Here is a 26409-nt window from a genome sequence, read left to right as displayed (position 1 = left end):
GAAGTAGTTCTCATCCTTCCACCAAAACCCCAGGAAACTGGTCCCACCATGCAGCTCTGTAATCAGGGCAGAAAATAGCTTTGCTTTACATAGGGCCCTGACATATGACCCTCCTCTTTAGAAGGAAAGACCATGAGTTTCTTATGGACATTATAGTAGTGCCACAGTATGTACACAGGAGTGGAAATCAGAATAGTTGTATGGCTCTTTAGACTAGAGACCTACATAGGGACCTATGGATTAAGAAAATGGCTGATTCATAATCCTACTTTTTGTGTCGCATTGGATGACAGCATCCACATAGGGGCAACATTATATGACTGAGGCAAGTCTTTCTGTCTCCAGTATCCTCCAGTATATTCAGAGCTTTGTGTGTGTGCACGTGTGTGTATACATAATTAATGGCTTAGTGGCTGTGGTTCACCTGGTGTACCTATCTAGGCCTGTGGAGTAATAAAGACATATACCCCCAGAGTGTGTTTGTGTGTGTAAAGCTCCATGGGTAGGGACCTTCATAATTTATGCTGCTGTTGTGTGTGCTGCTGTGCACACAGCACTTAACTGTGCAGCAAGATACAGAAGCCGGTCTTACCTTCACTTCTATTGTTCCCTTGCTTTCTTCTTTTTGTCTCTCCATGTCAATCAATGTCTTTCCTGCACTTTTTTTCAGTCTCATTCCATTCTTTCTCTGCATGCATCTCTGCCTTTCTCTGTCTAGTAGCTTTCTGTTTGTCCAATTTTTACTAGGTTTTTCTCCATCACTCCTCCCCTCTCCCTCTCTCTCTACACCACCTCCCCTCCCTGTACCCTCTCTCCTTCTGAAGGACAGTTGGCTAGCTTATATGTGCACTAAAATGTCATAATGCAGCAAGTTTTTATTGCTCCCCAGCATCTGTCCCCGCCGGCAGTAGTGTGTGATTAGGGTTGGTTGGGGTTGGTGAGGGAACAGCAGACAAACTGATCAGCTCCTATCCTCCATGAATAGAATGTGTAATGAAATGTGGATCACTGGGCAGTTGGACCTAATGGAACCACTGTGAGTCAACCGAACTAAGATAGATACAGTTGAAATCGGATGTTTACATACACCTTAGCAAAATAAATTTTAACTCAGTTTTTCACAATTCCTGACATTTAATCGTAGAAGAAATTCCCTGTCTTAGGTCAGTTAAGATCACCACTTTATTTTAAGAATGTGAAATGTCAGAATAATAGTAGAGAGAATGATTTATTTCAGTTTTTATTTCTTTAATCACATTCCCAGTGGGTCAGAAGTTTACATACACTCAATTAGTATTTGGTAGCATTGTCTTTAAATTGTTTAACTTGGGTCAAATGTTTCGGGTAGCCTTCCACAAGCTTCCCACAATAAGTTGGGTGAATTTTGGCCCATTCCTCTTGACAGAGCTGGTGTAACTGAGTCAGGTTTGTAGGCCTCCTTGCTCGCAAACACTTTTTCAGTTCTGCCCACACATTTTCTATAGGATTGAGGTCAGGGCTTTGTGATGGCCTCTCCAATACCTTGACTTTGTTGTTCTTAAGCCATTTTGCCACAACTTTGGAAGTATGCTTGGGGTCATTGTCCATTTGAAAGACCCATTTGCGACCAAGCTTTAACTTTCTGACTGATGTCTTGAGATGTTGCTTCAATATATCCACATAATTTTCCTTCCTCATGATGCCATCTATTTTGTGAAGTGCACCAATCCCTCCTGCAGCAAAGCACCCCCACAGCATGATGCTGCCACCCCCGTGCTTCATGGTTGGGATGGTGTTCTTTGGATTGCAAGCGACCCCCTTTTTCCTCCAAGCATAATGATGGTCATTATGGCCAAACAGTTATATTTTTGTTTCATCAGACCAGAGGACATTTCTCCAAACAGTACGATCTTTGTCCCCATGTGCAGTTCCAAAACGTAGTCTGGCTTTTTTATGGCGGTTTTGGAGCAGTGGCATCTTCCTTGCTGAGCGGCCTTTCAGGTTATGTCGATATAGGACTTGTTTTACTGTGGATATAGATACTTTCGCACCAAAGTACGTTCATCTCTAGGAGACAAAACGCGTCTCCTTCCTGAGCGGTATGATGGTGTTTATACTTGTGTACTATTGTTTGTACAGATGAACGTGGTACCTTCAGGCGTTTGGAAATTGCTCCCAAGGATGGACCAGACTTGTGGAGGTCTACAATTTTTTTTCTGAGGTCTTGGCTGATTTCTTTTGATTTTCCCATGATGTCAAGCAAAGAGGCACTGAGTTTGAAGGTAGGCCTTGAAATACATCCACAGGTACACCTACAATTGACTCAAATGATGATAATTAGCTTCAGAATCAGAAGCTTCTAAAGCCATGACATCATTTTCTGGAATTTTCCAAGCTGTTTAAAGGCACAGTCAACTTAGTGTATGTTAACTTCTGACCCACTGGAATTGTGATACAGTGAATTTTAAGATAAATAATCTGTCTGGAAACAATTGTTGGAAAAATTACTTGTGTCATGCACAAAGTAGATGTCCTAACCGACTTGCCAAAACTATAGTTTGTTAACAAGAAATTTGTGGAGTGGTTGAAAAACGAGTTTTAATGACTCCAACCTAAGTGTATGTGAACTTCCGACTTCAACTGTATGTGTTAAACTAAGGGATAATGGGCTCTAATGTATTACTGTACCTTGTAGCTGTTTACTCTATGCAACATCCATTATCTTCCAAACATTGATGGATATATCCACTGAACTCTATGAACTAACATGTTGTGCTGCTACTTAACTATCCATGCTAGACATTACACAAAGTAGTCATTATACAATGCAGTGCTATGTTGTGATTTTCTAATAATATCGAAAGGTGTTATTGCTTCAACTTTTTATCTTCCAAAACATGATGATAATTTTGAACGTGAACTTATGTTGTTTTTCCACTGTAGGATCATTCGGATAATCCCCTGGGCGCAGCTGTGACTTTAGCACACGAGCTGGGGCACAACTTTGGCATGAACCACGACACCCCAGAGCGGGGGTGTGGCTGCAGGATGACCGTGGACCGTGGGGGCTGCATCATGACCCCCTCCACAGGGTGAGTGATGCCAGTGGTCCAGTCCATCCATATTAATGGGTTATATATACTGGATCGGTGTCCCGTACACGGGACGGTTGAGCTAAAGTGCGCTAATGTGATTAGCATGTCTGTTGTAAGTAACAGCAAACCTTCCAGGACATATGTCTTATATGGACAGAAAGCTTAAATTATTGTTAATCTAACTGCATTATCCAATTTACAGTAGCTATTACAGTGAAGAAATACCAAGCTATTGTTTGAGGAGAGTACACAACAAACAAAAAAACGTATCACGGTAACTGGTTTGATACATTCCCCTCTGAAGGTAAATAATGTACTTACATTCAGTAATCTTGCTCTGAGTTGTCATACTAAGGGTCCCAGAGATAAAATGTAGCATAGTTTTGTTTAATCAAATCCATTTTTATATTAAAATGTAGGAACTGGGTTCTACAGTTTGAACCCCTGCTGTCTCTGGCTCCACACCCACCCTGCCCGGCCATCTAGATGTGTGAAAGTTAGTGTATAAGCTAATGATCCATCATGTATGACATTCCTGGGAGTGTGTAAACTTACATTTTGTATAACCATATCATTTTTGTATGTTCTCTATAGTTCTGTACTTGCAAATGTATCAATTGACCAATTCCGCACATTTGGGCAGACTTGATACAAAATAGTCCAGTATTGCAATGCTTCACTGGATCAATCTGAAACTTTGCACACACACACTGCTGCCATCTAGTGGCCAAAATCGAAATTGCGCCTAAACTGCAATATTATATTGTGGCCTTTCTCTTGCATTTCAAAAATGATGGAACAAAACCCCCCACAAAAAACACATGTTTTTTTGTTTGTATTATCTTTTACCAGATCTAATGTGTTATATTCTCCTACATTAATTTCAAATTTCCACAAACTTCAAAGTGTTTCCTTTCAAATGGTCCTTTGTAGCTCAATTGGTAGAGTATGGCGCTTGTAACGCCAGGGTAGTGGGTTCGATCCCCGGGACCACCCATACGTAAAAATGTATGCACGCATGACTGTAAGTCGCTTTGGATAAAAGCGTCTGCTAAATGGCATATTATTATTATTATTATTATTATTATTATTATTATTATTATTATTATTAAATGGTATCAAGAATATGCATATCCTTGCTTCAGGTCCTGAGCTACAGGCAGTTAGATTTGGGTATGTCATTTAAGGCGAAAATTGAAAAAAAGGGTCCGATCCTTAAGAGGTTTAAGCAATCATTTTAAAAACAGAGTCAAAGAGGATGGTGGGTCAGCTCTATCAATTCCAGTCATTTTTGGAAAATTGAGCTTTCAGTTTATTTGTGGTGGCTGGAATTAAAATGGAGGTTACATCAACCTTGGCATTTTCAAATAGTCCCTTTTCTCTCATCAATGTGTAACAGTTTAACTTTGCCTTTAACTCCCAAATCAGCCATACACTTTACGAGCATGCAAATTAAGTTCCCATTCATTCCTCAACTTTTCAGAATAAATTAGCAACTCTTTTTAACCTTGTGCTAATAGACCATTCAGACAAGATTAATCCCCTTACAGCTTGTACAGGGTCGATCGTTATCTCATGTAAACACTAGTTCCCTGTGTCTCATTGTTAATGTGTGGATGGTCATGCATCTTGCTGAGGGCTGGGAACAACCTCCCAGCCTGAAGACAGAGAGGCTGCTCACAGATTCTCACCCTGTTCCTAACGTGGGTTTCTCGTGATAACGCTGCGACTGATGGACCATGTGACTGTTTCTGAGTAAACAGTAGTCAGATAAGGGTTACCGTGCGCGTAATATGAGATTTCACCCTTGGTCTGATGACAATTACTTGTATCTGATGATGAGTCGGGGCGTGTAGAGGGATGGATGTGTATGGGATGGATTCCACTGCCGTTTGAGAGAGGGAAAGAAAGGGGAAAATAGTAGATAGACAGGTACGGTAGATAGACAGATGGGTGCCCAAGCAGTGGAGTCTGTTATTCCCATCGGAATTGGAAATTGAGAAATTCAGCTGCTTCCTGAGCAGAACTGTACATCTGAGGGTGCCTGTTCGGGATCATGGGTAGAATCTGAGGGGTGGGCGGCTGTCGGACGCAGCTGATTCACAGCCTGTCGATGACAGTCCCTCTGGCTCTGGGCTCTCTGTGTTTTCACTGGCCCTGGCTCTCACTGTTGTCATTGGAGCCAGGCCATGAAAAACACAGTAACACTATTCTCAATTATGTGCTCATAAAACAACATAGCAACACACTGGAAGGAAACGGCACAGGGCTTGCAAGGGCATCCTTCGAAAATAGATGCCATCAGGTCTGTGAATAAGCGAAAGACAGTTATCTGCCTGTCGAAGTAACCAGAAAAAATGATATGACCTTTTACCCAAACATTTCAGAAAAACTCTGTGTGCACCAGAGTTAGCAGTGAGCTCATTCTGTTATACTAATGCAACATGAATTGAGAAAAATATCTGTCAAGTCATAAAATGAATGCCCCTTTAGAGTATGCAGGGTATCTTTTAGTGTGTTTTAAATGCCCAATGCAGACATTTTTATCTCAATATCAAATCATTTCTGGGTAACAATTCAGAATCTTACTGTGATTGTTTTCAATTAAATTGGTTTAAAAAAAAAGTATATACAGTACCAGTCAAAAGTTTGGACACACCTACTCATTCAAGGGTTTTTCTTTATTTTTTACTATTTTCTACAGTGAGGGAAATAAGTATTTGATCACCTGCTGATTTTGTACGTTTGCCCACTGACAAAGAAATGATCAGTCTATAATTTTAATGGTATCCAGAAAAACGCATGTCAAAAATGTTATAAATTGATTTGCATTTTAATGAGGGAAATAAGTATTTGACCCCCTCTCAATCAGAAAGATTTCTGGCTCCCAGGTGTCTTTTATACAGGTAATGAGCTTGTTACCTGTATAAAATAGCCCTGTCCACAGAAGCAATCAATCAATCAGATTCCAAACTCTCCACCATGGCCAAGACCAAAGAGCTCTCCAAGGATGTCAGGGACAAGATTGTAGACCTACACAAGGCTGGAATGGGCTACTAGACCATCGCCAAGCAGCTTGGTGAGAAGGTGACAACAGTTGGTGCGATTATTCGCAGATGGAAGAAACACAAAATAACTGTCAATCTCCCTCGGCCTGGGGCTCTATGCAAGATCTCACCCCGTGGAGTTGCAATGATCATGAGAACGGTGAGGAATCAGCCCAGAACTACACGGGAGGATCTTGTCAATGATCTCAAGGCAGCTGGGACCATAGTCACCAATAAAACAATTGGTAACACACTACGCCGTGAAGGACTGAAATCCTGCAGTGCCCGCAAGGTCCCCCTGTTCAAGAAAGCACATATACAGGGCCGTCTGAAGTTTGCCAATGAACATCTGAATCATTCAGAGGAGAACTGGGTGAAAGTGTTGTGGTCAGATGAGACCAAAATCGAGCTCTTTGGCATCAACTCAACTCACCGTGTTTGGAGGAGGAGGAATGCTGCCTATGACCCCAAGAACACCATCTCCACCGTCAAACATGGAGGTGGAAACATTATTCTTTGGGGGTGTTTTTCTGCTAAGGGGACAGAACAAATTCACCGCATCAAAGGGACGATGGACGAGGCCATGTACCGTCAAATATTGGGTGAGAACCTCCTTCCCTCAGCCAGGGCATTGAAAATGGGTCGTGGATGGGTATTCCAGCATGACAATGACCCAAAACACACGGCCAAGGCAACAAAGGAGTGGCTCAAGAAGGAGCACATTAAGGTCCTGGAGTGGCCTAGCCAGTCTCCAGACCTTAAACCCATAGAAAATCTTGGAGGGAGCTGATGGTTTGAGTTGCCAAACGTCAGCCTCAAAACCTTAATGACTTGGAGAAGATCTGCAAAGAGGAGTGGAACAAAATCCCTCCTGAGATGTGTGCAAACCTGGTGGCCAACTACAAGAAACGTCTGACCTCTGTGATTGCCAACAAGGGTTTTGCCACCAAGTACTAAGTCATGTTTTGCAGAGGGGTCAAATACTTATTTCCCTCATTAAAATGCAAATCAATTTATAACATTTTTGACATGCGTTTTTCTGGATTTTTTTGTTGTTATTCTGTCTCTCACTGTTCAAATAAACCTACCATTAAAATAGACTGATCATGTCTTTGTCAGTGGGCAAACATACAAAATCAGCAGGGGATCAAATACTTTTCTTCCCTCACTGTACATTGTAGAATAATAGTGAAGACATTAAAACTATGAAATAACACATATGGAATCATGTAGTAACCAAAAAAGTGTTAAACAAATCAAAATATATTTTATATTTGAGATTCTTCAAATAGCCACCCTTTGCCTTGATGACAGCTTTGCACACTCTCGGCATTCTCTAAACCAGCTTCACATGGAATGCTTTTCCAACAGTCTTGAAGGAGTTCCTACATATGCTGAGCACTTGTTGGCTGCTTTTCCTTCACTCTGCCATCCGACTCATCCCAAACCATCTCAATTGGGTTGAGGTCGGGGGATTGTGGAGGCCAGGTCATCTGATGCAGCACTCCATCACTCTCCTTCTTGGTATTGACATTTACATTTACATCATTTAGCAGATGCTCTTATCCAGAGCGACTTATACAGCCTGGAGGTGTGTTGGGTCATCGTCCTGTTGAAAAACAAATGATAGTCCCACTAAGCCCAAACTAAATGGGATGGTGTATGGCTGCAGAATGCTGTGGTAGTGAATTCTAAATATATTACAGTCAGTGTCACCAGCAAAGCACCCCCACACCATGTCACCTCCTCCTCCATGCTTCACGGTGGGAACTACACATGTGGAGATCATCCTTTCACCCACAACGCGTCTCAGAAAGACACGGCGGTTGGAACCAAAAATCTCCAATTTGGACTCCAGACCAAAGGACACATTTCCACCGGTCTAATGTCCATTGCTCGTGTTTCTTGGCCCAAGCAGGTCTCTCCTTCTTATTGGTGTCCTTTAACAGTGGTTTCTTTGCAGAAATTCGACCATGAAGGGCTGATTCACACAGTCCCCTCTGAACAGTTGATGTTGAGATGTGTTTGTGACTTGAATGTCACGTTGTGTAATGATTTGAAGACAGGCGCAGGAATACGTATTAGGGGTTTTATTTACTCCACCCAACACAAGGTACATGATGAAAAATGACAGGGACGAAGCCCAAAACAAACACATATATATATATAACAAAGGGATGTAACCCAAACAAAAGAGCGAGGTGTAACCTCTACACAATACACGGGACGAGACCCGTAATAACAAGAGCACAATACACTGTACTCACGAGACCAATGGACATGGGACAATAATCGACAAGGACAATGGGGAACAGAGGGCACATATATACACATACTAATCAGGGGGAATGGGAACCAGGTGCGGTGCGGGTCAGTCAGGGCGCCGACGGTGGAAATCCTTGGTCAGCGAAGCATCCAGGATGTCCACCTTAGGAACCCAGCACCGCTCCTCTGGGCCATAACCCTCCCATTCGATGAGGTACTGCAGACGCCCCACCCGACGCCTCGAATGCCGGACCTCCCTCGATGTCCAGAGGAGGAGGCGGGGCGTCACTGGGTCCAGCCTCAGCGAGGGGACCAGGCACCACTGGCCTGAGGAGAGAGACATGAAAAGTCGGGTTAATGCTGTAATCGGCAGGGTGATGCAAACGGTACTTTACCTCATTAACCCTCCTCAGGACTTTAAACGGCCCCACAAACCACGGGCTCAGATTCCGGCAGGGCAAGCGGAGGGGCAGGTTCCGGGTGGAGAGCCAGACCCGGTCGCCTGAAGAGAAAACAGGCGCCTCGCTGCGGTAGAGTTTGGCCTGTTCCTTGTGCCGACGCACGGCCCAAACCACTTGTCCACTGCAGGGGCCTAGGTCTGGCTCGGATACCATGGTGCCAGGGCCAGCTGATATCCCAACACGCACTGGAAAGGAGTGAGGTTAGTGTAGGAGTGGCGGAGGGAATTCTGCGCGTACTCAGCCCAAGGTAGAAAATCCGCCTACTCCCCCGACCTGTACTGACAGTAACACCGCAGGAACCTGCCCACTTCCTGATTGACCCTCTCCACCTGCCCATTAGATTGAGGATGGTACCCGGAGGTGAGACTGACCGTGACCCCCAGGCATTCCATGAACGCTTTCCATACGTGTGAGGTGAACTGAGGATCACGGTCTGACACAATGTCCTCTGGGATCCCGTAGTGCCGGAAGACGTGCGTAAAAAGAGCCACCGCGGTTTGCATGGCCGATGGGAGCCCAGGCAGAGGAAGGAGGGGACATGCTTTGGAAAACTGATCCACAATGACAAGAACGGTGGTGTTCCCCTGGGAGGAGGGAAGGTCAGTGACAAAGTCCACCGTGAGGTGAGACCAGAGTCGTTGTGGAACTGGCAGGGGAAGGAGCTTTCCGTAAGGGAGGTGTCTGGGTGTCTTAGACTGAGCACAGATGGAGCAGGAATAGACGTAAACCCGGATGTCCCTAGCCAAGGTGGGCCTCCAGTGCTTCTCAGTCAGGCAGGCACTGGTACGGCCTATTCCAGGATGACCCGACACAGGCGCTGTGTGCGCCCAGGAAAGGAGGCGGTCCCGCACACCCGTGTCCACGTAGGTGCAGTTCTCCGGGCACTGTGCAGGTGCGGGTTCCGTATGCAGGGCCTGCCGTATGTCGGCGTCTACGTCCCACAACACTGGCGCGATGATACGGAATGGAGGGATGATGGGGGTCTCCTTTCTCTGCCTCTCCTCTGCGTCATAGAGGCGAGACAGGGCATCCGCCTTCACGTTCCTCGAGCGAGGCCTATAGGAAAGCGTGAATTGGAACCTGGTCTCAGGTTTAGCCTCTTCGCTGCCCTGATGTACTCCAGGTTGCTGTGGTCTGTCCACACCAGGAAAGGGTGTTTGGACCCCTCCAGCCAGTGCCTCCATGCCTTCAGAGCCTTCTTGACCGCCAAGAGTTTCCTGTCACCTACGTCGTAGTTCCTCTGGGCGGGGCTCAGCTGCTTGGAGTAGAAGGCGCAGGGCCGCAGTTTTGGTGGGGTTCCTGTGCGCTGGGACAGCACTGCCCCGACTCCTACTTCAGAGGCATCCACTTCGACGATGAAGGGGACTGAGGGGTCGGGATGTGCCAGCATGGGAGCAGTGGTGAAGCGTGTCTTCAGCGTCTCGAACGCCCTCTCCGTCTCCGCCGTCCAACGAAGCCGCTGGGGACCTCCTCTCAGCAGGGAGGTAAGAGGCGCGACCACCATGCTGAAGCCCCGGATGAACCTCAGGAAATAGTTGGCGAACCCCAGGAAACGCTGGACTGCTTTTACGGAAGTGGGGATGGGCCATGACCTGACTGCGCTGACGCGTTGCTCCTCCATCTCCACTCCCTCCGTGGATATGAGGTAGCCCAAGAAAGACACGGACCGCTTGAAAAACAAACACTTGTCCTGTTTAACATAGAGATTATGCTCCAACAGTCACCATAGCAACACCCACCCGTAGTCTGCGCTCCAGCAGGTATATCTCACTGGTCATCCCCAAAGCCAACACCTCCTTTGGCCGCCATTCCTTCCAGTTCTCTGCTGCCAATGACTGGAACGAATTGCAAAAAGCTCTGAAGCTGGAGACTCTTATCTCCCTCACTAACTTTAAGCATCAGTTGTCAGAGCACCTTACCGATCACTGCACCTGTACACAGCCCATCTGAAATTAGCCCACCCAACTACCTCATCCCTATATTGTTATTTATTTTGCTCATTTGCACCCCAGTATCTCTATTTGCACATAATCTCTTGCACATCTATCATTCCAGTGTTAATACTAATTGTAATTATTTTGCACTATAGCCTATTTATTGCCTTACCTCCATAACTTGCTACATTTGCACACACTGTATATATATTTTCTGTTGTATTTTTTGACTTTATGTTTTGTTTTACCCCATATGTAACTCTGTGTTGTTGTTTTTATCGCACTGCTTTGCTTTATCTTGGCCAGGTCGCAGTTGTAAATGAGAACTTGTTCTCAACTGGCTTACCTGGTTAAATAAAGGTGAAATAAAAAAAGTAATAAAAAAGTATTCCCAGCACAGACCTGACTAACGAGACATGCTTAGCTCGGTCAGCAGAATAGACCAAAATGTAGTCTATATAAACCCCTGCAACCCGTCCCAGCATGTCCCGAAACACTTCGTTAATAAAGGCCTGGAAGACTGAAAGAGCATTAGACAGGCCAAAGGGCATTACAAGAAACTCATAATGCCCTGTGGTCGTGCAAAAAGCTGTTTTCCATTCGTTGCCTGCACAAATGTTCACCAGATTGTAGGCGCTCCTCAAGTCCAGTTTCGTGAAGTTCTGCGCCCCATGCATTTGTTCGATGATGGTTGGGATGAGGGGTAAAGGATAGCTGAACTTAACGGTGTCTTTGTTCAGTGTTTGATAATCAATGCAGGGGCGCAGTCTCCCATCTTTCTTCTTAACAAAAAATAAGCTTGAGGAGGCTGGTGACGTAGAGGGGTGGATAAAACCCTGCTGGAGGCTCTCCTGTACGTAGGTCTCCATGGCCTCGGTCTCCGCGTAGGAGAGGGGATAGACGTGTCCTCTCGGGAGGACTGTGTCAGACAGCAGGTCAATGGCATAATCCCAGGGGCGATGAGGAGGCAGGTGTGTAGCCTGGGTCTTAGAGAAATCCCGGTCCAGATCCTGGTATTCCTCCGGTAAATCCTTTTGAGTGGTGTGGTCCGGACTTTCCACCATAGTGGTGTTGACAGACACCACGAGACACCTCCCCTGACACTCCTGCGACCAACCCAGCAGTCTCCTCTCGGACCAGGAAATAACAGGGTTATGCCAACTCAACCAGGGGAGACCTAAAACAACGGGGTGCGTGGGGGTGTCTATAATCAAAAAAGGTGATCTGTTCTAAATTAGTGTCATGGGTCAGCAGAGAAACGGGAACAGTGATATGATGTACGAGCCCTGTCCCTATTTGACAATTATCCAGGGCTCAAACTGGAATGGGTGACTGTAGGGGAACCAAAGGAATGCGTAATGCAGTGGCCAGTGTGCTATCTAAAAGATTCCCGGCAGCTCCGGAATTAATCAGAGCTAACGGGAATGAGGGGCTAGGGTATTCGGGAATTTAATGGAAAAACACACTGGTTGAGTTGACAGAAAAGGAGAGGAGATCTTGCATCCTCCCTGCGTTGGAGCAGGGGAATTCCCTGGCTTGTCACCTCCTCGCCTATTAGTGGATAGAGGGCAGGTCAAAGAGAAATGACCCCTTTCTCCACCATAGGAGCAGAGGCCCAGATTCCTCCTTCTCTTCCACTCTGCCTCAGGCAAACGTGCAGAGCCCAGCTCCATCGGCTCTGGCCACGGAGCAGGTGTTGCCATGGGCTCCGGATTCCGCGCAGGTCTTCGTCGGGACCACAGGAGGTTGTCTAAACGGATCGCCATGCTGATGAGCTGGTCGAGTGACAGGTTGTCATCACGGCAGGCTAACTCCATCTGTACCTCCTGCAGTCCGCTGCGGAAAACGGTGACCAGAGCAGACTCGTTCCATCCGGTGGAGGCTGCGATGGTCCGGAACTCCAGGGCGATCCCTGGTGTAGTCGGAGTAGACGCTCACACCCCTCACGGCCCTCCACAGGATGATCAAACACCGAGCGGAAGAGGACTCGACCTCAGGTCCGCCCGTCTCCCAGACTGCGGCACCCCATCCAGGGCCCGTCCAGTCAGTGCCAAGATGACTGTGGCAACCCTGTCTCTCCCGGAGACAGCCTTGGCGTAGTGAGCGAGGTTGAGCCGTCAAATCGCTCCAGAAGGGACAGGGGTATTCAGCAGACCGGCTCGGATGGAACGGAGGCAGGTAGTGGTGGTGTGGGGGTTGGTGCCGGAACCGGTGCTGGAGACTGGAGGGACTGCACTTTCCCCTCCAACCGCAGCATGGTTGCCAGCACGCTGTCCATGGCGCTGCCGAGTCTGGAGAGACAGTCCTCGTGATGCTGGACTGTCTCTACGATGGTCACCAACTCTGCCTTTCCCGCTGTCTCCATTTTTATGGGTAGATTATTCTGTCACGTTGTATAATGATTTTAAGACAGGCACAGGAATACGTATTAGGGGTTTTATTTACTCCACCCAACACAAGGTACGTAAAGAAAAACGACGGGGACGAAGCCCAAAACAAACACATACAGTGAGGGAAAAAAGAGTTTGATCCCCTGCTGATTTTGTATGTTTGCCCACTGACAAAGAAATTATCATTCTATAATTTTAATAGTTGGTTTATTTGAACAGTGAGAGACAGAATAACAACAAAAAAATCCAGAAAAACGCATGTCAAAAAATGTTAGAAATTGATTTGCATTTTAATGAGGGAAATAAGTATTTGACCCCTCTGCAAAACATGACTTAGTACTTGGTGGCAAAACCCTTGTTGGCAATCACAGAGGTCAGACGTTTCTTGTAGTTGGCCACCAGGTTTGCACACATCTCAGGAGGGATTTTGTTCCACTCCTCTTTGCAGATCTTCTCCAAGTCATTAAGGTTTTGAGGCTGACGTTTGGCAACTCAAACTATCAGCTCCCTCCAAGATTTTCTATGGGATTAAGGTCTGGAGACTGGCTAGGCCACTCCAGGACCTTAATGTGCTCCTTCTTGAGCCACTCCTTTGTTGCCTTGGCCGTGTGTTTTGGGTCATTGTCATGCTGGAATACCCATCCACGACCCATTTTCAATGCCCTGGCTGAGGGAAGGAGGTTCTCACCCAATATTTGACGGTACATGGCCTCGTCCATCGTCCCTTTGATGCGGTGAAGTTGTTCTGTCCCCTTAGCAGAAAAACACCCCCAAAGAATAATGTTTCCACCTCCATGTTTGACGGTGGGGATGGTGTTCTTGGGGTCATAGGCAGCATTCCTCCTCCTCCAAACACGGCGAGTTGAGTTGATACCAAAGAGCTCAATTTTGGTCTCATCTGACCACAATCCTTTCACCCAGTTCTCCTCTGAATCATTCAGATGTTCATTGGCAAACTTCAAACGGCCCTGTATATGTGCTTTCTTGAGCAGGGGGACCTTGCGTGCGCTGCAGGATTTCAGTCCTTCACGGCGTAGTGTGTTACCAATTGTTTTCTTGGTGACTATGGTCCCAGCTGCCTTGAGATCATTGACAAGATCCTCCCGTGTAGTTCTGGGCTGATTCCTCACCATTCTCATGATCATTGCAACTCCACGAGGTTAGATCTTGCATGGAGCCCCAGGCCAAGGGAGATTGACAGTTATTTTGTGTTTCTTCCATTTGCGAATAATCGCACCAACTGTTGTCACCTTCTCACCAAGCTGCTTGGCGATGGTCTTGTTGCCCATTCCAGCCTTGTGTAGGTCTACAATCTTGTCCCTGACATCCTTGGAGAGCTCTTTGGTCTTGGCCATGGTGGAGAGTTTGGAATCTGATTGATTGATTGCTTCTGTGGACAGGTGTCTTTTATACAGGTAACAAGCTGAGATTAGGAGCACTCCCTTTAAGAGTGTGCTCCTAATCTCAGCTCGTTACCTGTATAAAAGACACCTGGGAGCCAGAAATCTTTCTGATTGAGAGGGGGTCAAATTCTTATTTCCCTCATTAAAATGCAAATCAATTTATAACATTTTTGACATGCGTTTTTCTGGATTTTTTTGTTGTTATTCTGTCTCTCACTGTTCAAATAAACCTACCATTAAAATTATAGACTGATCATTTCTTTGTCAGTGGGCAAACGTACAAAATCAGCAGGTGATCAAATACTTTTTTCCCTCACTGTAGAAAATAGTAAAAAATAAAGAAAAACCCTTGAATGAGTAGGTGTGTGCAAACTTTTGACTGGTACTGTATATACTTTTTTTAACCAATTTAATTGAAAACAATCACAGTAAGATTCTTAATTGTTACCCAAAAATGATTTGATATTGAGATAAAAACGTCTGCATTGGTCCTTTAAAACACACTAAAAGATACCCTGCATACTCTAAAGGGGCATTAATTTTATGACTTAACATATATTTTTCTCAATTCATGTTGCATTAGTATAACAGAATGAGCTCACTGCTAACTCTGGTGCACACAGAGTTTTTCTGCAATTTTTGGGTAAAAGGTCATATCATTTTTTCTGGTTACTTCGACAGGCAGATAACGGTCTTTCGCTTATTCACAGACCTGATGGCATCTATTTTCGAAGGATGCCCTTGCAAGCCCTATGCCGTTTCCTTCCAGTGTGTTGCTATGTTGTTTTATGAGCACATAATTGAGAATAGTGTTACTGTGTTTTTCATGGCCTGGCTCCAATGACAACAGTGAGAGCCAGGGCCAGTGAAAACACAGAGAGCCCAGAGCCAGAGGGACTGTCATCGACAGGCTGTGAATCAGCTGATTGAAAGGGGGTCAAATACTTATTTCCCTCATTAAAATGCAAATCAATTTATAACATTTTTGACATGCGTTTTTCTGTATTTTTTTGTTGTTATTCTGTCTCTCACTGTTCAAATAAACCTACCATTAAAATTATATACCTATCATGTCTTTGTCAGTGGGCAAACGTACAAAATCAGCAGGGGATCAAATACCTTTTTCCCTCACTGTACATTGTAGAATAATAGTGAAGACATTAAAACTATGAAAAAGAGCGAGGTGTAACTTCTACAAAATACACGGGACAAGACCCTTAATAACAAGAGCACAATACACTGTACTCACGAGACCAACGGACATGGGACAATAGTCGACAAGGACAATGGGGAACAGAGGGCACATATATACACATACTAATCAGGGGGAATGGGAACCAGGTGTTTGTAATGAGACAAGACAATCCGGGGTTGGTGGTAATGAACCAGGTCAGTGACGCCTAGAAGGCCGGTGACGTAGACCAGGTGAACGGAATGAGCAGCAGTACCGGGGGGATCCGTGACAGTGAAGCATTTATTTGGGCTGCAATTTCTGAGGCTGGTAACTCTAATGAACTTATCCTCTGCAGCAGAGGTAACTCTGGGTCTTCCATTCTTGTGGTGGTCCTCATGAGAGCTAGTTTCATCATAGCACTTGATGGTTTTTTGCGACTGCACTTGAAGAAACTTTCAAAGTTCTTGAAATGTTCCATGTTGACTGACCTTCATGTCTTAAAGTAATGATGGACTGTCGTTTCTCTTTGCTAATTTGAGCTGTTCTTGCCATTATATGGACTTGGTCTTTTACCAAATAGGGCTATCTTCTGTATACCCCCCCTACCTTGTCACAACAGAACTGATTGGCTCAAACGCATTAAGAAGGAAAGAAATTCCACAAATTAACTGTTAAGAAGGCACAGCTGTTAATTGAAATGTATTCCAGGTGACTACCTCATGAAGCTGGTTGAGAGAATGCCAAGAGTGTGCGAAGACATCATCAAGGCAAAGGGATTTGTTTAATACTTTTTTGGTTACTACATGATTCCGTATGTGTTATTTCATAGTTTTGATGTCTTCACTATTATTCTACGATGTAAAAAATTGTAAAAAAAACAACAAACAAACTTGAATTAGTAGGTGTGTCCAAACTTTTGACTGGTAGTGTATATACAGCTACTTTGCAAAGAGCAATTTCTCAAGCCAGAATTTTGCTAGGACTGTGTTGGAGTGGTCTAAGTGGGGAGGAGAAAACAGAAAACTAACTGTTATTGGCAGAGAGGTTTAGAACTCTCTTTCTTGTTGGTCTATCAACCTGATGTCACCAGGCCGGCCAAAACTCTATCCCACCAAAACAGGCTGAAATTCCAGGCAGTCTTTTCAAACAGCTCATTTTCACAGTATCATTCCAACCTCATAGTGTGGAAATATACACTGAGTATATGAAACATTGAGTACTCCTGCTCTTTCCATGACATAGCCTGACCAGGTGAATCCAGGTGAAAGCTATGATCCCTTATTGATGTCACCTGTTAAATCCACTTCAATCAGTTTAGATGAAGGGGAGGAGACAGGTTAAATAAGGATTTTTAAGCCTTGAGACAATTGAGACATTAATTGTTTATGTGTGCAATTCAGAGGGTGAATTGGCAAGACAAAATATTTAAGTGCCTTTGAATGGGGTATGGTAGTAGGTTCCAGGGGTATGGTAGTAGGTTTGTGTCAAGAACTGCAACACTGCTGGGTTTTTCACGCTCAACAGTTTCCCCTGGTTATCCTTACACCCTGTTGTCAGCTATTGTATATTTGTTAACACAGTATGTGTGCTTTAATTGACACACTCTGTGTAAGGCAGTGCAGATAAGGCAAAACTGCACTGCCATGTCTGTTTTTCTGAGGTGAAGACATTGTTTCTCGCTGTATGTTCTACTCAAGAACCTCAGGGCTAAACCCCAGTTAAAATATAACTCAGACAATGCTCTGTTTTCAACAGTATGATGGTTCAGTGGGAACAATCCTACAATGTCCTCAGTTCACTTCAGCTGAAAGGCCACTGAGCACACACACAAGACAAGAAATAAGGCATTGCAGTTCTGTGTGTTAGTGTGTATGCTAAATATATGCAAACACACACTGTGTGTGTGCGTCTGTGTCTCTGTGTGTGTGTGTGTGTGTGTGTGCGTGTGCGTTAATTCGTTCACATATACACGTCAGCTTGATATGCAAACGTTATTTCAGCCAGTCAAACACATCCGCCTCGAGGCTGAATTTACAGTGGCTTGTTGATAAAACCAGTCATTTCAGAAGTCTAATCTGAAACTAATTTCCTCCTCACAGTTTTATGCCTTCTTTACCATAGTGCACACTGTCTCTGTCCCTCAGTCCTGCTTCATCCACAGAAAGTGAGAAGCCGAGGAGCAGGCAGGCAGCCAGTGACCCCTGTGTAGCTGCCTGGGTGTTGTGTCGGGACATTCTTTACTCAGACTTGCTAATGGTGTGGAGGACAGGCTGCATCTAAAATATGTGATTATCACTGACACTGCCAGCTGTAATCAGGGACAGGGCTCAGATTGAGATCCACTGAGACAGGTTTTTGATAGGCTAGACAAGCACTAAGTGGCCAGTGGCCTTTTATTTACTGTGATTTGTTATAGAAGAATAGAGGAAGAGATAGAGAAAGAGAGATGTGGTGGGCTTGCTTAGTTGGGATATACAGTTACAGGATTGGGTTTGTATAGCATATATAAAGTAGATCCCAAAGAAAGGTGGGCTCCTGATTTGAAGTATGACAGATCTTAGAGTGAGAGAGCTGAGAAAGCATCAGGGATGGTGGGGAATTTTCATGCTAGTGGATTGTGTCATTTGTGGCAGCACAGACAACCTCAAATAAGTTTGCTTTGGGTAGGCCCAGTTAGGGGGCTGTATCATGTGTATTTGGGTAGAGCACAGATCCACAGCACGGCGTATAACTGGGCTGCACATTCAAGTTGAACCTCCGGAGAGGGGGAAATAACTACCAATGTCAAGGGAACATTGACTAATTATGGGGTTGGTTGACTGAGTTGTGCGCCAGCATGCGTCCGTGTATCTGTGTGTGTGAGTAACAGTTTACTTTTATGTTGCGGAGAGTCTCCTCACCCACCACCTCCATTGTCAACAGAAACCCATGCCAGCCCCCAATCCTCCTTGGCATTTACTCAGCCACTGAACCCAGAGGCTCCTTGTTTGACTTGATCAGATTGACAACAGTCTTCTGGGCCCCCTGATGTAGGCTAGCTTCAGAGAAACGCTACTGTTAGTAACCAGGGGTGGCAGCCCAAACTCTGCCTCAGCACAACATTGCCATATCAGTGTGACTGATACCTCTGCATGTGTGGCATGAGCACAGATGGTCCCAAATCCTCGATGTCCGAAGTCAACAGAGATTTACAAGGCCTTGTTGTTGCAGAGGAGGAGACATGGAACATTGGCAACCTGAATATGACTGCAGTGCAGATTGTTGTCCTTGCCCTCTCTACTTTCAAAGCGTTCCAAGGAAAAATGTTAATCAATTATGTGTAATTCCTCAGACCGGCTGACGAAAGAGCACATCAGATCATATCAATTTTGTCTTTCCCTCTGTGTGTCTGCCTGGCATTGAACTCCTGTTAGTAATAACCGAGGCTGTCGGCGTCTGAGCCCCCCAGGAGTACATAAGGTGCTGTCTGTCATCATTGCCATTGCGCTAAGTAAGATATGTGTCACGATCGTTACAGGAAGCGGACCAAGGCGCAGCGTTGAAAGCAAACATATTTATTATACGAATGATCACACGATCAAAACAACGAAACGTGACGTCCTTGGTTACATAAACAAACCAACACGGAACAAGAAACCACAAACACAAAGTGAAAAGACCGACAGTTAAATATGGCTCCCAATCAGAGACAACCAGCTGACACTCGTTGCCTCTGATTGGGAGTCACTCAGGCCAACATAGATATACAAACATAGACTTACACACCCTGGCTCAACATAACATAGTCCCCAGAGCCAGGGCGTGACAGTACCCCCCCCCCAAAGCGCGGACTCCGACCGCGCCAAACAACCACAACAGGGGAGGGACCGGGTGGGCACTCCGCCTCGGCGGCGGATCCGGCTCCGGACATGACCCAGGCACGGGTTGTGCTGGACTGACGACGCGCACCCCTGGCTTGGTGCGTGGAGGAGGAACGGGCCTTACCAGGCTGACGACGCACACCGTAGGCTTGGTGCGTGGAGCAGGGACAGGCCGGACTGGGCTGACGAAGCACACCACTGACTTGGTGCGGGGAGCAGGAACGGGCCGGACCGGGCTGACGAAGCGCACCCCTGACTTGGTGCAGGGAGCAGGAATGAGCCGGACCGGGCTGACGACGCGCACCACTGACTTGGTGCGGGGAGCTTGGATGGGCCGGACCGGGCTGACGACGCGCACCACTGACTTGGTGCGGGGAGCTTGGATGGGCCGGACTGGGCTGGCGACGCGCACCACCGACTTGGTGCGGAGAGCAGGAACGGGCCGGACAGGGCTGACGAAACGCACCACAGACTTGATGCGGGGAGCAGGAATGGGCCGGACTGGGCTGGCGACGCGCACCACAGACTTGGTGCGGAGAGCAGGAACGGGCCGGACAGGGCTGGTGACGCGCACCACCGACTTGGTGCGGGGAGCTTGGATGGGCCGGACTGGGCTGGCGACGCGCACCACAGACTTGGTGGGAGTGGCAGGAACAGGCCGGCCCGTACTGGGAACACACACCACTGGCCCTACGTGGGGATCAGGAACAGGCCGGACCGGACTGGCAACACACGCCAGTACCTCTCGCCGTGCCTCTACAACCTCCTTCCCCCTGGTGACCAGTGACTCCCGTAACCTGGCGGCCTCCTCTGCCAACCCGCTGGACCGCTCTATCGCGGCCTCCTGCTGCCCCGACGTCGTGAGCCCCCCCCTAAAAATGTTCTGGGGGTCTCTCCTCCCCGTGGGCCAGGCCTCCATCGTTCTCGCCAGACTCTCACCCCACTGCTCCAAAGTCCAACCTCTCTCCTCTTCTCTTGGCTTGGCCCAGTCGAGACTCCTACTCCACTGCTCCCAAGTCCATCCTCTCTCTTCTTCACGCTGCTTGGTCCTGTTATGGTGGTTTCTTCTGTCACGATCGTTACAGGAAGCGGACCAAGGCGCAGCGTTGAAAGCAAACATATTTATTATACGAATGATCACACGATCAAAACGTGACGTCCTTGGTTACATAAACAAACCAACACGGAACAAGAAACCACAAACACAAAGTGAAAAGACCGACAGTTAAATATGGCTCCCAATCAGAGACAACCAGCTGACACTCGTTGCCTCTGATTGGGAGTCACTCAGGCCAACATAGATATACAAACATAGACTTACACACCCTGGCTCAACATAACATAGTCCCCAGAGCCAGGGCGTGACAGTATGAATGCCCATTCATCTTATGAGCTATCAAGGCGTGATCCGAATATGAATGAGGTTCTGTGTCATCTAAGGCTTTTATGAAGAACCTTATTTACTTGTGAAATAACAACCCTTGTTGCCTTTCATACTGTCCGTCAATCAGGCCCTGCAGGATGACTAGGTTTGAAATGGATACTCTACGACCATTATGTGGCATCCGCCCCAACACCTCCTAGTCCTAATTAGATCTACATTGCTTGACTGCACATGGAGAAAATATGGGGGTTTTAAGCTAATATTATCCACTGAAAAGTATAGTTTCTCATAATATTATTTCCCGGACAGCGTAGCCGGCACGTGGTATCAGCTGTTAAAACAGTCACTGGGGTGTAGGGGGATCCAAATTCCACAACTGTATTAAAGGACTAGAGCAGAGCCCACGCCTCTCCCCAGGCCTGGTGGACCTGCTCTGGGTCCTCAGCTGGGGAGGAGATGATGGACAGTCTCAGGCTGGTTGCAGCAGATTGCCTTGTTTGCTAGTGGAGTTAAGCTTTGTCGGCCTGTGTTTTTCCCCACACAGATTATGGGGCTCCACCACTCTGGTATGTTATCAACAGCAAGCATGCTATTTACGAGGGCCTGCTCAGTGGCTTGGTGTAGCCCTGCTCACCCTAGCTTTGGTCACCCCCTAAAGAGCAGGGGTAAACACATTTCGAACCATAGCGTGTGGATTAAGGGAGAAGACATGTTGGTGTGGTGGTGGTCATCACTACTCCCAGGGAGTTGTTGTAAGTGAGTTCAGTGTGTTTTTCCTCAGTGGTATGGAGGAAGCACAATGTGTTTTCTGGCTGGCCCGCCTGATCTCTGCGCCCCTAGCAGGCCCACTAAAGAGTGAACCGATAACAGTGCAATGTCCATAGAACTACAGCTGCCAAATCCCCACTAGGCTGAGGCGAAGCATCACAGATCCCCTCACAAACCAGATGCCAAGTTTTAGCTACAACCCGACTATGTGTAATGTCACGTTAAAGAAAGTGATTCTGTCCAATGTCAAGGTTTAGCTTCAAATCTTTTTTGGCCCACGCAATGACAAGTTTACATTTCTCTATATTTAGGATGTTATTATTTATGATTTTCTTACTTAGTTACTTATGTAGACACACACAGACTGGTAGAAATGTCAATAATGTACTGTATGTGCCACAAGCTTGGCTGCAGCTAATGGTCTGATCAGGTCTGATCGTCATGTTTAAAATATGCTTCACTGCGTAGTATTAGTAGAATATTAAGTTGTTGTTGAAGACACACAGACACGCACTAAGAGGCATGTGTAATTTCCCCATAGCCCTCCGCTTCAGAAGTCGGTTTCTTCAAACGGCGCAGATTACCCAATATCCTCTGTGATTGAAGACTTAGGTCTGCCTGAGCGGCGGATACATATTTATGAACTAAGGGGCTTGCAGACCAAGCTGTGTCTTTGTTTTATTGCTTGTTTGTTTGTTTGTCTTTGTGCTTATGAAACTGTGTTGAATCAGAGCACATCTGATGTCGGAAGACCGTTAAATATGAGCCAAGGCCTTATGAATGAACAAGCAGGGTTGGGTAGGTTACTTTTTAAATGTAATCCGTTAGTTACTAGTAACCTCTCCAAAATTATAATCAGTAATGTCACTTTTGGATTACTTTCCCCTTAAGAGGTATTAGAAGAAGACAAAACTGATCCATCAAACGCATTTGGTGTGTCATCATAGTGGTCTCTGACTTGGGGTCAGACTCGCTCAGGTGGAACAAACTTTAACTAGCACATTTTTTATATGCCAAATTGAATGTCGTTCAGAAACAGAAAGGTGTCATAATGTATTTTTTCACTAACATCCTTTCTGAATTTAAAAGTAATCCAAGAAGTAATCATCTAGTTTTTCTAAAGTATCTGTAATCTGATTTAAATATTTTAGCTGGTAACATTACTGATTACAGTTAGTTTTCTGTACTCAGATTACTCCCCAACCCTGTTAATATGTCAGTAGAGCCTTTATAGTTTGTCTGAGCTCTGTCTGGGTTTGTTAGTTTCTGGCACGTATACATTTACTATGAGTTCACTTATCCTAAGTTTACTTTTAAAGTATATTTGAACCAGGAATTACAGTTGAAGTCGGAAGTGTACATACACCTTAGCCAAATACATTTAAACTACTTCCTGACATTTAATCCTAGTAAAAATTCCCTGTCTTAGGTCAGTTAGGATCAACACTTTATTTTAAGAATGTGAAATGTCAGAATAATAGTAGAGAGCATGATTTATTTCAGCTTTTATTTCTTTCATCACATTCCCAGTGGGTCAGAAGTTTACATACACTCAATTAGTATTTGGTAGTATTGCCTTTAAATTGTTTAACTTGGGTCAAACATTTCGGGTAGCCTTCGACAAGCTTCCCACAATAAGTCGCCCATTCCTCTTGACAGAGCTGGTGTAACTGAGTCAGGTTTGTAGGCCTCCTTGCTTGCACATGCTTTTTCAGTTCTGCCCACACATTTTCTATAGGATTGAGGTTAGGGATTTGTGATGGCCACTCCAATACGTTGACTTTGTTGTCCTTAAGCAATTTTGCCACAACTTTGGAAGTATGCTTGGGGTCATTGTTCATTTGGAAGACCCATTTGCGACCAAGCTTTAACTTCCTGACTGATGTCTTGAGATGTTGCTTCAATATATCCACATAATTTTCCTTCGTCATGATGCAATCTATTTTGTGAAGTGCACCAATCCCTCCTGCAGCAAAGCACCCCCACAGCATGATGCTGCCACCCCCGTGCTTCACAGTTGGGATGGTGTTCTTCGGCTTGCAAGCTGCCCCCTTTTTCCTCCAAACATAACGATGGCCTTTATGGCCAAACAGTTCTATTTTTGTTTCATCAGACCAGAGGACATTTCTCCAAAAAGTACGATCTTTGTCCCCATGTGCAGTTGCAAACCGTAGTCTGGCTTTTTTATGGCGGTTTTGGAGCAGTGGCTTCTTCCTTGCTGAGCGGCTTTTCAGGTTATATCGGTATAGGACTCGTTTTACTGTGGATATAGATACTTTTGTACCTCCAGCATCTTCACAAAGTCCTTTGCTGTTGTTCTGGGATTGATTTGCACTTTTCGCACCAAAGTACATTAATCTCTAGGAGACAGAACGCGTCTCCTTCCTGAGCGGTATGATGGCTGCGTGGTCCCATTGTGTTTATACTTGCGTACTATTGTTTGTACAGATGAACGTGGTACCTTCAGGCATTTGGAAATCGCTCCCAAGGATGAACCAGACTTGAGGAGGTCTACAATTTTTTTTCTGAGGTCTTGGCTGATTTCTTTTGATTTTCCCATGATGTCAAGCAAAGAGGCACTGAGTTTGAAGGTAGGCCTTGAAATACATCCACAGGTACACCTCAAATTGACTCACATGATGTCAATTAGCCTATCAGAACCCTCTAAAGCCATGACATAATTTTCTGGAATTATCCAAGCTGTTTAAAAGCACATTCAACTTAGTGTATGTAAACTTCTGACCCACTGGAATTGTGATACAGTGAATTATAAGTGAAATAATCTGTCTGTAAACAATTGTTGGACAATTTACTTGTGTCATGCACAAAGTAGATGTCCTAACCGACTTGCCAAAACTATAGTTTGTTAACAAGACATTTGTGGAGTGGTTGAAAAACAAGGTTTAATGACTCCAACCTAAGTGTATGTAAACTTCTGACTTTAACTGTACATACATATAGGAATTAATCAGATCATTCTTGAACGTAATAGCCTGTTGGACTGTTTTATGGAAACTCTGACCTTGAACGCCAGGAGCATTCTATATCGGTTGTGCCAATATCAAAAGATAGTGCCCACAACTGGTGTAATGTAACATAGCAACACTTTGCACTCAACAAGTTGCCATTGTCTTTGTCCCTTAGGTACCCGTTTCCTACGGTGTTCAGCACCTGCAGTAAGAAGGACCTTGCAGCCAGTTTGGAGAAGGGAGTGGGGATGTGTCTGTACAACATGCCTGAGGTCAAGGTGCTCTATGGGGGACAGAAATGTGGCAACGGATACGTGGAGGAGGGAGAGGAGTGTGACTGTGGAGAGCTGGAGGTACAGTAACGTTCAACCACACAGAGGAACTTTTTTCATATCATATTGTACAGTTTAAATACTAAATGTATTGGACCACCAGTCACTATCCAGACTAAAGAACACAAAGAAATACAACAAACCATGAACACTCGCACAGAATAACAACAAATGACACACAGTAACTACAAGCAGTCAAAACTATAGCAAAGCACAACAACTCACACAAAGCCCCACAAGAAAGCACAAGCATATGAAAATGTGCTTGTGTTTGTTTGTTTGTGTAGCGTGCTTAATTCTGCGCTGTGTCTGAAATAGCGTCACTCTGAGAACTGGATTGATTTGTGGGGATTTATTTGCCACCTGCAGAGAGTTGACAAAAATAGGTTGCAGTGTCAGCTCATGTGCACATGCTCTCGCGCACCTTCTCCGAAGGATAGGCAGACGAGAGAACTCACAAAAATGTATTGTGGTGCACACATGCCATGCACCTAGCACACCACAACACATACACCACAGTACTAAATAAAACACACAACAATTTGCAATTCTCATTATAAATGATATTACAACATACCTGCAGAGAGTTGACAAAAACAGGTTGTAGTGTCAGCTCTTGCGCACATGCTCTCGCGCACCTGTCAGGGCACAGCAAACCATTAAGTACATGGAAACAATACGCCATCATACTCCACAGGCTACATGGCTAACCTAGCTAGCGAGCTACAGTAAATACAACTTTTTAAAATGCACTCATGCATGGCAAATATAATTATATACAATGAGAATTGCAGCAAAATATATTTACACAAATGACAACTTTACTCCCACTTAAAGAACATATTGACATGTTTTTACACTTAAAATAGAGGAGCAGAGGACAACATACCTTCTCCCAAGGATAGGCAGACAAGAGAGGACGATAAAAGGGGAAGCAACAGGTTACCAAACAAATGTACCAAACCAACCAAGGATGCACCATCAAACCTGACATTACACACTTTTTTAAACACGAGATAATATAGTTTAGTGTTTTTACATAAAATTAAATGACAGCAACCCAGCTGTGATAAAAGAATACACATACAATGGAATGTAAATTAATACAAAAATAAATGTATCACCTCTTGAGGGGACCCATTGACCCAGTCCTCTCTGCTCTATCAAAATAAGAGTCCTTTTGTACAACTCCTTCAAAATAAAATGCCTGTGCATAATCTAGGGTAACAACATCACTCTGCCACATTTGCATACATATAGTTGTATGCCATGCTGTCAACATTGTTATTTTGCCTCAAAGGCAATGACATAGATATGTAAAACAACTCCATGCATAACATTACAAAAC

General features: G+C 45.2%; 1 protein-coding gene across 1 annotated transcript in view; it reads left to right on the top strand.

Annotated features, from left to right (window-relative positions):
- The window catches only part of LOC311127346 (disintegrin and metalloproteinase domain-containing protein 12-like), a gene marked incomplete at both ends in the record, with an annotated part of 159927 nt that overhangs the window by 117638 nt on the left and 15880 nt on the right, over positions 1-26409 (top strand). Inside the window, 2 exon segments of the mRNA XM_084159176.1 lie at positions 2923-3071; positions 24905-25082. Of these exon segments, the coding sequence (XP_084015302.1) occupies positions 2923-3071; positions 24905-25082 (327 nt within the window).

The sequence above is a fragment of the Coregonus lavaretus genome (genome assembly GCF_964263955.1).
Source record: "Coregonus lavaretus genome assembly, chromosome: 1".
Lineage (NCBI taxonomy): Eukaryota > Metazoa > Chordata > Actinopteri > Salmoniformes > Salmonidae > Coregonus > Coregonus lavaretus.
Note: the sequence above shows the minus strand (reverse complement) of the source record. Positions and strands in the feature narration are given on the sequence as shown.